The 12,790-nt window shown below is 44.8% G+C and overlaps 1 protein-coding gene across 2 annotated transcripts in view; it reads left to right on the forward strand.

Annotated features, from left to right (window-relative positions):
- The window catches only part of LOC124038280 (glutamate receptor ionotropic, delta-1-like), a 446,412-nt gene that overhangs the window by 272,285 nt on the left and 161,337 nt on the right, over nt 1-12,790 (forward strand). For both annotated transcript variants that reach the window (XM_046353943.1, XM_046353944.1), the window contains exon 4: nt 8,335-8,540. In XM_046353943.1, coding sequence (XP_046209899.1) covers nt 8,335-8,540 — 206 coding nt within the window. The remainder of the gene's footprint in view (nt 1-8,334; nt 8,541-12,790) is intronic.

Genomic DNA, 12,790 nt, shown 5'->3' on the forward strand with positions numbered 1-12,790 from the left:
GCAAGCAAGCATTAGGCAATGACTGGACGTTGACTAGCAAGAATTGGTATGAGAGAGGAATAATAATGGCAGATATTTAATAACATTGTAAAATGAATGAAATCACATACAAGGCATAAAGCTTAAGTTACAAACATTACAGTGCAATACTCTTGGTATGATCAGAGAGTGAGAGAGAAGTCCTAGCCTGAAAGGCCATGCTCTAAGTGGTGAATGGGGCAGCATGTAGCCTAGTGGTTAGAGTGTTGGGCCAGTAACCGAAAGGTTGCTGGATCGAATCCCCGAGCGGACAAGGTAAGAATGTGTCCTTCTGCCTCTAAACAAGACAGTTAACTCACTGTTCCCCGCTAGGCTGTCATTGTAAATAAGAATTTGTTCTTAACTGACTTGCCTAGTTAAGAAAGAAAAAAAAAAAGATTCCCTGGGATGGAGAAAGAGAGAGTTGGTATCTCACATGTGCAGTTCAGGAACAAAACAGAATGAGACAATGAATCTAAGACACTTTTTTAAGCATCTGTTGCTTGGATTCAAAATCTGAGTTGTTGAACAGTAGTCTTACTGTAAAGTTAACCTCCAATCAGATATCAGCCCTACAGGATGTAAAGACAACAGAACCTCTGCTATCCAGAGGTGTGACAAGAGGGGATTGGTGAGATAATGCAGGAAGGCCGAATTCCTATAACAACACAAAGGAATTAATGCAGACAGGTGATTAAATCACTTTGGGGGCTCTGTGTCTGTGTGTGTGTGTGTGTGTGTGTGTGTGTGTGTGTGTGTGTGTGTGTGCGTGCGTGCGTGCGTGCGTGCGTGTGTGCGTGTGCGTGAGAATGAGAGAGAGTGTGAGCATGAGAGAGAGTGTGAACATGAGAGAGAGTGTGAGCGAGAGTGAGTGTATGAGCATGAGAGAGAGAGAGAGCGAGAGTGAGTGTGTGAGCATGAGAGAGAGCGAGAGTGAGTGTGTGAGCATGAGAGTGCTTGAGAGAGAGGGCAAGAAGCGTGTCTTATTTTAATGAAACATTCTCATTTCATTAAAACCTCACCCCCGCCCTTAAATAAAGCACTTAAATATATCCTGTACTGCATACATGTACCCTACTCACCTGTCCCTCTGCCACACGATACAAAACACCACATATCACAATAACAAACAAAAACTCACCACTTCTACAACCATATATCCAAAACATCTTCCCCAGCTATACAGACAGCCCCCCACAACACACCATATCTCCTGAAACATCTCCACGCTTTTTATCATTTTATAGAACTCAAATTCTACCCTAAGGCGCGTAAAGACCATCCCATTAAATAATAGTAAAGGGTCTGTTATTCCACCACCTTTGACCCTGCTCCTTCTTGTTATCCAAATAGCTAACTTTGCCTGAGCAAACAGAAAAGAGTGCAAAACACATTTGACCTTTTCCTTATTTGAATACCTGAACCCCATTATAAACATCCCAAGAGTAAAAAATACCCCCAACCTCTCGCACAGACATTCCAACATAGACAGTAATGGCATTAACCTGGCGCACACAGAAAACACATGAATCACAGTTTCTCTCATAACACAGAAAGGATACCCCTGCCCGACTCCCGGTTCAATCCATGCCAACCCGCTGTTAGTGGCCAAGGCTCCATATAGGACCCTCCACTGGAGGTCCCCTGACCTCTTTGGTGCTGGGGGTTTGTAAAGCCCCCCTCCATCTAAAACCCACCATACTCTCCTCCCCACAAACCCCCTGCCACTGATGTGCCTTCACTCCTGTTAGGATCCCAATGTTCCCTTACTTAAGAGGTTGTAGAGGGCTTTACCTCCCACCCCCTCAAACTCCCCCAGGCTTGGAGTTACAAAATCGAACAAGTCCTCTCTTGCCAGTCCCCAGTCTCTGCCGTCACCTGCAGTGAAAAGGTGGCCCCTCCCCCCTTGGCCGCTCAAACACCCCACCCTTACCGGCTCAGACAGTGCCTCCTGGACCTCCTCCAGGAATCTCTCCAGCAGCCTAAGAGACATTATTCCTGTTTGTTGTGCCAGGACTTCCTGGGTTTTCCACCCCTCCTCTCCCAGCAGTCGCGGGTCATCCAACCTTAGTAAGCCCACCGCCATCAGTCGCCTCTGTAGGTTGGCCGACTGAACCGATCTCAAAGGATGGCTGGGTTGTTGAAGATAGCCTCCTCCCACAGCCCAGGCTCCACAACCCCTTCTCATGTGGGCCTTAGCAGCTGCCAGGCCCTCAGCAACGCCTTTCATTCCAGTTCTCTGCTGCCTGTGACTGGAACGAATTGCAAAAATCGCTGAAGTTGGAGACTTTTATCTCCCTCATCAACTTCAAACATCTGCTATCTGAGCAGCTAACCGATCGCTGCAGCTGTACATAGTCTATCGGCAAATAGCCCACTCATTTTTACCTACCTCATCCCCATACTGTTTTTATTTATTTACTTTTCTGCTCTTTTGCACACCAATATCTCTACCTGTACATGACCATCTGATCATTTATCACTCCAGTGTTACTCCAGTGTTAACCTACCTCATGCCTTTTGCACACAATGTATATAGACTCCACTTTTTTTTCCTATTGTGTTATTGACTTGTTAATTGTTTACTCCATGTGTAACTCTGTGTTGTCTGCTCACACTGCTATGCTTTATCTTGGCCAGGTCGCAGTTGCAAATGAGAACTTGTTCTCAACTAGCCTACCTGGTTAAATAAAGGTGAAATAAAAAAACAAAAACTGCAGAGTAATAATCTGAGAGAACTGCTGTACTCAGCCTCTCCAGCTTCATGAGGAACAGCTGCCAGTCCAACCCTAATCCGCCAGCTCTCCTCAGCAGCTCGCATGCTGGTTCCCTCCAGCCAACATCAGTATGGCACAACAGTCTCTGCGCCGCCTTTAGTTGGAACGCAGCCACCCTGTTCTCCAGTTCCACCAGGCCCTGTCCTCCTTCGTGGACGGTCATGTACAACACAGCTGCCCCCAGCCAGGTCTGTGAGCAGACCGGCGGGGGTTTGAGGACAGCCAGTTTATGCCACAGGGAAAATGCCACCAGGTTGTTGATTATCAGCACCCTCCCTCTATATGACATGAGACAGGAGCCACCTCCACCTGGCCAGTCTTGACACCACTGCCTGTGACAGTTCCAGTTCCAGTTATTCCTGACGCACCTCTCCGAACCCAGGTACACCCCCAACATTTGAAGCCCTTCACAACCCAACTGCAACCCCCCAGGAAGCAGAGGAGGGGCCCTATCCCCCCATATAACAGAGCTTTTTTCTTGCCCTAGTTAATTTTAGCTGGGGAAGCTCCCTCGTACACCTTCAGACTGGTCTCTAGTGCCTTCATATACTGCCCATCCCTGACCATCACAGAAACGTAATCTGAATACACTGACACTGCTATGCCTGTCCAGCACACTTCCTGCAGTGTCCTGCGTAGCAGGCCCAAAAAAGGCTCAATGGCTAGTGTATATAACTGCCCAGATAGAGGGCATCCTTATCTAATGCCCCGTCTCACCCAGACTGGCCAACTGAGCCCCCCTCCCACCTTGACCATACATGACACCCCAGCATACAACAGCTTCACACAGGTCAAAAAACTCTTCCCAAACCCAAACACAGACATCACATTAAACAGATACTCATGGTCCACTCTATCAAAGCCTTCTCTTGATCTAAAGAGACCAGTCCAAAGTTCACATTAGAACCTCTCGACAAGTCCAACATGTCCCTGATGAAGAACAAGTTGTCCGTGATTGAGCGTCCTGGTACATAATATGTTAGGTCCTTATGTGCTATCGAATCCAGATGGGACTTCAGTCTGTTAGACAGGACCTTGGCAAATATTGTGTAGTCCGCACAGAGCAATGCCACAGGCCTCCAGTTCTTAAATTCACACAAGTCCCCTTTTTTGGGCAGGAGAGTCAGAGCCGCCCGACGGCAGCTCATCGGCGACTCTCCTACCCCGAAATATTCACGCAACAAGCAAAAGACATCCAGTTCAATTATTCCCCAGACTGTTTTATAAAACTCCACTGGGAGTCCATCGACGACATCTGGGTTACGGCCTATGCCAGTTCATGGGACAACAGAGGAATGTCCATTTCATCCCTCTGTGCCAGAGAGAGCTTAGGGAGTTCTGCAAACAAGACCTGAGCACACATAGGATCACACATTTCTGCCCTATACAACTCAGGTTATAACTCCACAATTCGCTCCCGCATCTCTCCCACTACAGAGGTCACCCGCCCATCAGACAGCCGTAGACAATGCATACCCTTGGCTTCACCGCTCTGTCTTTCCAAACCAAAGAAGATGGAGCTGGGAGCATCCATCTCCTTGAGCTCTTACAAGTGCTCCCTTTGTTTTAACCTGGAAAAAACTACCCAGGTCCCTACGTAATTCAGCTGAATTAGCCTGGAGGCCTACATTGCCTTGCCCAACCATCTCTACCTCCATCTCACTAATACAACGCTCTAGTTCCCCCAATACTCCCCTAGCCTCTGAGGATGAGAGAGCTGTATACTGTTGATTGAAAACCCAAATTTGTACTTTCCCTACATCCCACCATTGACTCAGAGATTCATTCTCCTATCTTCGCTGCTCCCACCTTTCTCAAAAGGTCTGCTAACTGAATCAAAAAGTGGTATCTCGTAAGAGATTTACATTAAACCTCCAATAGGATGCCTGCCGGGATCATGGTGAAATAGATAGCCGAGCAATGGTTATGTGGTGATCCGAAAACCCTACCGGGAGAATGGTAGCACCCAACAGTCTATTGCTCTGATTCCTGGACACGTCAAAACGATCAAGTGGGGCTGCGCTCACCCTAGCCCCAAAAACCTTCACCCATGTATACTGTCTTGTGTTTGGATGTTTAGTTCTCCAAACATCCACTAGGTCAAACTGATTAAAGATGCTCCTTAACACTCCCACTGACACTGAATGAGGCTCTTCCCCATTTCTGTTTTTCGTCAAATCCATTGTACAGTTCCAGTCCCCGCCAACCACCAGTGTCTCCTCAGGCGCTACCTGTGAGAGTTCCTGTCTAAGACAACCAAATAGAACACCCCTCTCGCTTCCTGTGTTAGGCGCATACACATTTATAAAGACAAAACCCATGTTGTTAATTTCTGCTTTTACAACAAGCAGCCTACCTCTACACACCTCCTTTGAGGAGCAAATTGTTAGACAGACCCGTTACAAAAAGTAAAGTAAAGAAAAGTGTCCCATGGCCCAACACAGTTGCCCCTTTCCACCATAGCCCCCAGTAGACTTCATTCAACACATCACTATGCGTCTCCTGCAGAAACAACACCTGTACTTTTTTTGGTTTTTACAAATTCACCCAACACACTCCTCTTTCCTGCATCTCTGGCGCCATTTATATTGAGTGAGCCTACCCAAAGAGTCTCCATAAGAAGTGGAAGTGAAGTCAGCAAAGAAAGAGACCAATAGCAAAGCTCAAAAAGCCCCAGTGCCAGAAAGAAACTATACATCTAAACAGTGTCTGAAGGTTGACCTTTTCGCACTGTTGTGACCCAATTCCTCAACCTAAACCTAAACCCTAAACCTGGGTGAGAGGACACCATGCCCCTCATTTTTCATAGCATGTTGTACTGATTTTACAAACTTTTTTGGATCAGAAAAAAAGGCCTCAAGATTAACGTTTTTCCCCTTGGTCTCATTCAGGGACCTTGTCAGTTCCCTCAACGTGTACCTTGACCCCACTGCTTGACTGGCTGTCAGCTCTGGACCCATTGAAGAGGAGTCTGGAAAAAAAACTCATCATCCTCCTCCTCAGACTCACATTCCTCCTCATCTTCATCTCACATCGTGACCACCTGCCCTTCCTCTCTGGTCAGGGCCCCCCCCTCCCAGCACCAGGCAAAGGTTCCTTGGTGCCTTTGACCACACCAGCCTCTCCTCTCCCACCTCCTTTCTTCTCCCTTTTCCACTTGACACCCTCCTCCTCCCCCCAGTCTCTTACACTTCCCCACTATACTCTCCTCATCCACAAGCATAGCCTGACTAGACCCAGTCTCTGATACACCACCATCCATAGCCTGACTAGACCAAGCCTCTGATACACCACCATCCATAGCATGACTAGACCCAGCCTCAGCTACCCCACCATCCATAGCATGACTAGGCCCAGCCTCATCTACACCACCATCCCTGGCATGCCTAGGCCCAGCCTCTGCATCTCATTTCCCCCTGCACGTTGACCTAGATTTCCCCCACTGGCGTTTGTGCCCTCACCATTTCTACGGCCTTTATGTGGGCACGCAAAGCTCTTATGCCCCAAAGCCCTACACTCAAAACACTAGACTATCTGTGCTGGCAAACCCTGTGTAGAGCCCCATGCCTCACTCTAAAATGCACATTTAGCTGTTGCTCATTGTTATTCAGAAACATAAACACTTGCCTCCGGAATGAAACAACGTGCTTAACGGCATCTGCCTTGCATGCTCCCTTAAAACTTGAGACATCTGTGGAATTGTATTGCATGACAAAACTGCACATGCCAATTGCATGCTCCCTTAAAACTTGAGACATCTGTGGAATTGTATTGCATGACAAAACTGCACATGCCAATTGCATGCTACCTTAAAACTTGAGACATCTGTGGAATTGTATTGCATGACAAAACTGCACATGCCAATTGCATGCTCCCTTAAAACTTGAGACATCTGTGGAATTGTATTGCATGACAAAACTGCACATGCCAATTGCATGCTCCCTTAAAACTTGAGACATCTGTGGAATTGTATTGCATGACAAAACTGCACATGCCAATTGCATGCTCCCTTAAAACTTGAGACATCTGTGGAATTGTATTGCATGACAAAACTGCACATTTTAGAGTGGCCTTTTATTTCATCTGTGGAGTGATCGGGATGTTTGATCAGTTTATTGATATTCCACACCTGTCAAGTGGATGGATTATCTTGGCATAGGAGAAATGCTCACTAACAGGAACATAAACAAATTTGTGCACAACATTTGAGAGAAGTAAGCTTCTTGTGTGCATGGAACCTTTCTGGGATATTTTATTTCAGCTCATAAAACATGGGACCAACACTTTACATGTTGCGTGTATATTTTTGTTCAGTGTATATTACCACAGTCAGCTCTCTACCCACTCTAGTGTACAGTATGTGTGTATGCTGTCTGATATACAGTGGGTGTGCGTGTGTGCGTGTGTGGGTGTGAGCAAGCGTGCATTTGTGTATGCGTGTGGCTGGGTGAGACTGTTTACTCTGAACACTGATGAGGGTATTGAATGACTCATCAATCCTCTAGAGGTGCAAGGAGAGAAGATTTGGAAAAAACTCAAACCCACACACAGCAGATTGCCACTATTCCCACTGTGGGTAGTGAGACACTGCAAACGGCATGGTTCACCTCTCTGTAAAAACCCAGTTTGACATTTGGTACGGCTGCAGCTACAGATGTAGGCTTCATTATTCTCGTTGGGGAGTCTGGTTTCCATTCACCTTTGATTTGCCTGTTCAGTAGAAACTCTCTGGAGAGGTTTCCCTCCACATTTCTCAGGGAGATTGCACACCGCCTCTTCACTGGCTGGAACCTATAAACAGAGAAAAACTGTGCATTGAAACTGAAGCATCATAACAGAAACTCAAATACCTAACAAATAACTCAAAACACAATTAATATTGCCTCCCGAGTGGCACATTGGTCTAAGGCACTGCATCTCAGTGCTAGCTGTGCCACTAGAGATTCTTGGTTTGAGTCCAGGCTTTGTCGCAGCAGGCCACGACTGGGAGACCCATGGGGCGGCGCACTATTGGCCCAGCATCACCTGTGTTAGGGGAGTTGGCCGGCAGGGATGTCCTTGTCCCATCAGGAACTAGTGACTCCTGTGGCGGGCCAGGCGCATTGCATGCTGACACAGTTGCACCTTCGCCTCTCCCGAGTCTGTACAGGAGTTGCAACGATGACACAACACTGTGACTACCAATTGGATAACACGAAAAAGGGGTAGAAAAATATTTATATAAAACACAATTGATATGCTGGTTTATAACAAAATTAAGCACATCTGTTTGATGCTGGTTGTTGAAAGCTGTTCACTTTTATTGCCACTGAAATGAGCTGAGAGCTGAGAATGAACATTCCTGAAAACCTGTCCAATATCCTCCAAAGTAGGGAAGCGCATCTCTTGTTTTTCCTGGAAGGCCCTTTGGACCTAAATGTCAATGTTTTGAACAAAAAATGTAATAAAATAATCAGTTAAACAGTTAAACCTAGTTACAGTTGCACCTCCTGATATTTTCAGCTGCATTTTGAACTGTTTGTCTCTGCTTCTCTGTCAGACATCCGCGGGTTGCAAACATTCCTGGACCAGGCGTCTCGGCAGGGTCTGGACGTGTCTCTGCAGAGGGTGGACCGCAATGTGAGCAGGGTGTTCACCAACCTGTTCAGCACCATGCGGACCGAGGAGCTCAATCGCTACCGGGACACTCTGCGGCGGGCCGTGCTGCTCATGAGCCCCCGAGGAGCACAGGTGTTCATCCACCAGGTGAGTGGTGTGTTGACCACCATTATACTTTCCTTATTTTCTGTTTGGGATTAACTGAAAGGTCAAATGGTCATGTCAGGGGAGCTCAATTGAGACCAGGGTCTCATTTTCAATGGTATCCTGAGCCAATAAAGTAAAATATAATAAAAAGAACAAGTACATTACATTTGAACATCACTAACATCACATCCATCATAAACAAGTTATTAAATAAATCAATCAAAACAATTGCAGACCTCTGTGAACATATATACAGTACCAGCCAAAAGTTTAGACACCTACTCATTCAAGGGATTTTATATATTTGTACTATTTTCTACATCAAAGCTATGAAATAACATAGGGAATCATGTAGTAACCAAAACAGACAAATCTAAATATATTTTAAATTCTTAAAAGTAGCTCCCCTTAGCCTTGATGACAGCTTGACACTCTTGGCATTCTCTCTTCCAGCTTCACGTGAAATGCTTTTCCAACCGTCTTGAAGGAGTTCCCACATATACTGAGCACTTGTTGCCGGCTTTTCGTTCACTCTGCGGTCCAACTTGTTCCTAAACCATCTCAATTGGGTTGAGGTTGTGTTATTGTGGAGGTCAGGTCATCTGATGCAGCACTCCATCACTCTCCTTCTTGGTCAAATAGCCCTTACACAGCCTGGAGGTGTGTTGGGTCATTGTTATGTTGAAAAACATATTATAGTCCCGCTAAGCACAAACCAGATGGGATGGCGTATCGCTGCAGAATGCCATGCTGGTTAAGTGTGCCTTGAATTCTAAATAAATCACAGACGGTGTCACCAGCAAAGCACCCCAACACCATCTCACCTCCTCAATGCTTCACTGTGGGAACCACACATGCGGAGACAAACCGTTCACCTACTCTGATTCTCACAAAGACACCAAAAAATAAAAAAATTGGACTCAAAGGGCATATTTTTACCGGCCTAATGTTCTTTGCTTGTATTTCTTGTCCTGAGCAAGTATCTTATTCTTATTGTCTCCTTCTGTAGTGATTTCTTTGCAGCAATTTGGACTGAATCGCGCAGTTTTCTCTGAACAGTTGATGTTGATGCTGTTACTTCAAATCTGTGAGGCATTTATTTGGGCTGCAATGTAACTCTAATTAACTTATCCTCTGCAGCAAAGTAACTCTGGGTCTTCCTTTCCTGTTTCACTCATGAGAGCCAGTTTCATCATAACCCTTGATGTTTTTTTTTTGACTGCACTTGAAGAAACTTTTCTTGACATTTTCCACATTGACTGACATTCATTGTAACGTTGTTCGTCTGTTGAAGAAAGAGAGTCGGACCGAAATGCAGCGTGTTGGTTACACATGACTAATGAAGGAAGACGCGGTACATGAAAATAACTGAATACTAAATACAAAACAACAGAACGGAACGTGAAACTAATTACAGCCTATCTGGTGACTATAACAAAGAGGCAGGAACAAACACCCACGAAATACAAAGCGAAAGTCAGGCTGCCTAAATACGGTTCCCAATCAGAGACAACGACAAGCACCTGACTCTGATTGAGAATCGCCTCAGGCAGCCAAGCCTAACAACACCCCTAATCAGCCGCGATCCCAAATAATACAAACCCCAATACGAATACAACATATAAACCCATGTCACACCCTGGCCTACCCAAACATATAACAAAAACACAAAATACAATGACCAAGGCGTGACATTCATGTCTTAAAGTAATGACTCTCGTTTCTCTTTGCTTATTTGAGCTGTTCTTGCCATCATATGGACTTGATCTTTTACCAAATAGGGCTATCTTCTGTATACCACCCCTACCTTGTCACAACACAACTGATTGGCTCAAACGCATTAAGAAGGAAAGACAATCCACAAATTAACTTTTTACAAGGCACACCTGTTGATTGAAAGGCATTCCAGGTGACTTCCTTATGAAGCTTGTTGAGAGAATGCCAAGACTGTGCAAAGCTGTCATCAAGGCAAAAGGTGGCTACTTCGAAGAATCTCAAATATAAAACATATTTTGATTTGTTTAATACTTTTTTGGTTACTGCATGATTCCATATGTGTTATTTCATAGTTTTGATGACCTCACTATTATTCTACAATGTTGAAAATAGTCCAAATAAAGAAAAACCCTTGAATGAGTAGGTGTGTCCAAACCCTTGACTGGTACTGTATATACAGTGCCTTGCGAAAGTATTCGGCCCCCTTGAACTTTGCGACCTTTTGCCACATTTCAGGCTTCAAACATAAAGGTATAAAACTGTATTTTTTTGTGAAGAATCAACAACAAGTGGGACACAATCATGAAGTGGAACGACATTTATTGGATATTTCAAAAAGATTTAACAAATCAAAAACTGAAAAATTGGGCGTGCAAAATTATTCAGCCCCTTTACTTTCAGTGCAGCAAACTCTCTCCAGAAGTTCAGTGAGGATCTCTGAATGATCCAATGTTGACCTAAATGACTAATGATGATAAATACAATACGCACCTCTGTGTAATCAAGTCTCCGTATAAATGCACCTGCACTGTGATAGTCTCAGAGGTCCGTTAAAAGCGCAGAGAGCATCATGAAGAACAAGGAACACACCAGGCAGGTCCGAGATACTGTTGTGAAGAAGTTTAAAGCCGGATTTAGATACAAAAAGATTTCCCAAGCTTTAAACATCCCAAGGAGTACTTTGCAAGTGATAATATTGAAATGGAAGGAGTATCAGACCACTGCAAATCTACCAAGACCTGGCCGTCCCTATAAACTTTCAGCTCATACAAGGAGAAGACTGATCAGAGATGCAGCCAAGAGGCCCATGATCACTCTGGATGAACTGCAGAGATCTACAGCTGAGGTGGGAGACTGTCCATAGGACAACAATCAGTCGTATATTGCACAAATCTGGTCTTTATGGAAGAGTGGCAAGACGAAAAGCCATTTCTTAAAGATATCCATAAAAAGTGTTGTTTAAAGTTTGCCACAAGCCACCTGGGAGACACACCAAACATGTGGAAGAAGGTGCTCTGGTCAGATGAAACCAAAATTGAACTTTTTGGCAACAATGCAAAACGTTATGTTTGGAGTAAAAGCAACACAGCTCATCACCCTGAACACAACATCCCCACTGTCAAACATGGTGGTGGCAGCATCATGCTTTGGGCCTGCTTTTCTTCAGCAGGGACAGGGAAGATGGTTAAAATTGATGGGAAGATGGATGGAGCCAAATACAGGACCATTCTGGAAGAAAACCTGATGGAGACTGCAAAAGACCAGAGACTGGGATGGAGATTTGTCTTCCAACAAGACAATGATCCAAAACATAAAGCAAAATCTACAATGGAATGGTTCAAAAATAAACATATCCAGGTGTTAGAATGGCCAAGTCAAAGTCCAGACCTGAATCCAATCGAGAATCTGTGGAAAGAACTGAAAACTGCTGTTCACAAATGCTCTCCATCCAACCTCACTGAGCTCGAGCTGTTTTGCAAGGAGGAATGGGAAAAAAATTCAGTCTCTCGATGTGCAAAACTGATAGAGACATACCCCAAGCGACTTACAGCTGTAATCGCAGCAAAAGGTGGCGCTACAAAGTATTAACTTAAGGGGGCTGAATAATTTTTGCACGCCCAATTTTTCAGTTTTTGATTTGTTAAAAAAGTTTGAAATATCCAATAAATATCGTTCCACTCCATGATTGTGTCCCAAAAATACAGTTTTATATCTTTATGTTTGAAGCCTGAAATGTGGCAAAAGGTCGAGGGGGCTGAATACCTTTGCAAGGCACTGTATCTCTTCAATGATGTATCGTTCCTGGAAGTATGAGTCTCCTGTAACGTAAGGTACAATGGTTACCACTGGGAATTACGCACCGATTTAAACAAAGGACACCGGACGGCCCCCTGGCAAATGTAGTCTCTTATGGCCAATCTTCCAATGATATGCCTACAAATACGTCACAATGCTGCAGACATCTTGGATGAACGGCAGAGTGCATAAGCTTGTTCACAGCATATTCACAGCCATATAAGGAGACGTTAGTAAACACAGCGTCAAAAATCCTGTTCATTTCCTGTTTGAAGTTTCATCTTGGTTTCGCCTGTAGCATTAGTTCTGGGGCTCTCACAGATAATATCTTTGCAGTTTTGGAGACGTCAGAGTTTTGTCTTTCCAAGCCTGTCAATTCCGTGCATAGTCGAGCATCTTTTCGTGACAAAATATTGCGCTTAAAATGGGCACGTCTTTTTATCCAATAATGTCCCCCA

Source organism: Oncorhynchus gorbuscha, linkage group LG06 (genome assembly GCF_021184085.1).
Source record: "Oncorhynchus gorbuscha isolate QuinsamMale2020 ecotype Even-year linkage group LG06, OgorEven_v1.0, whole genome shotgun sequence".
NCBI classification, from domain to species: domain Eukaryota; kingdom Metazoa; phylum Chordata; class Actinopteri; order Salmoniformes; family Salmonidae; genus Oncorhynchus; species Oncorhynchus gorbuscha.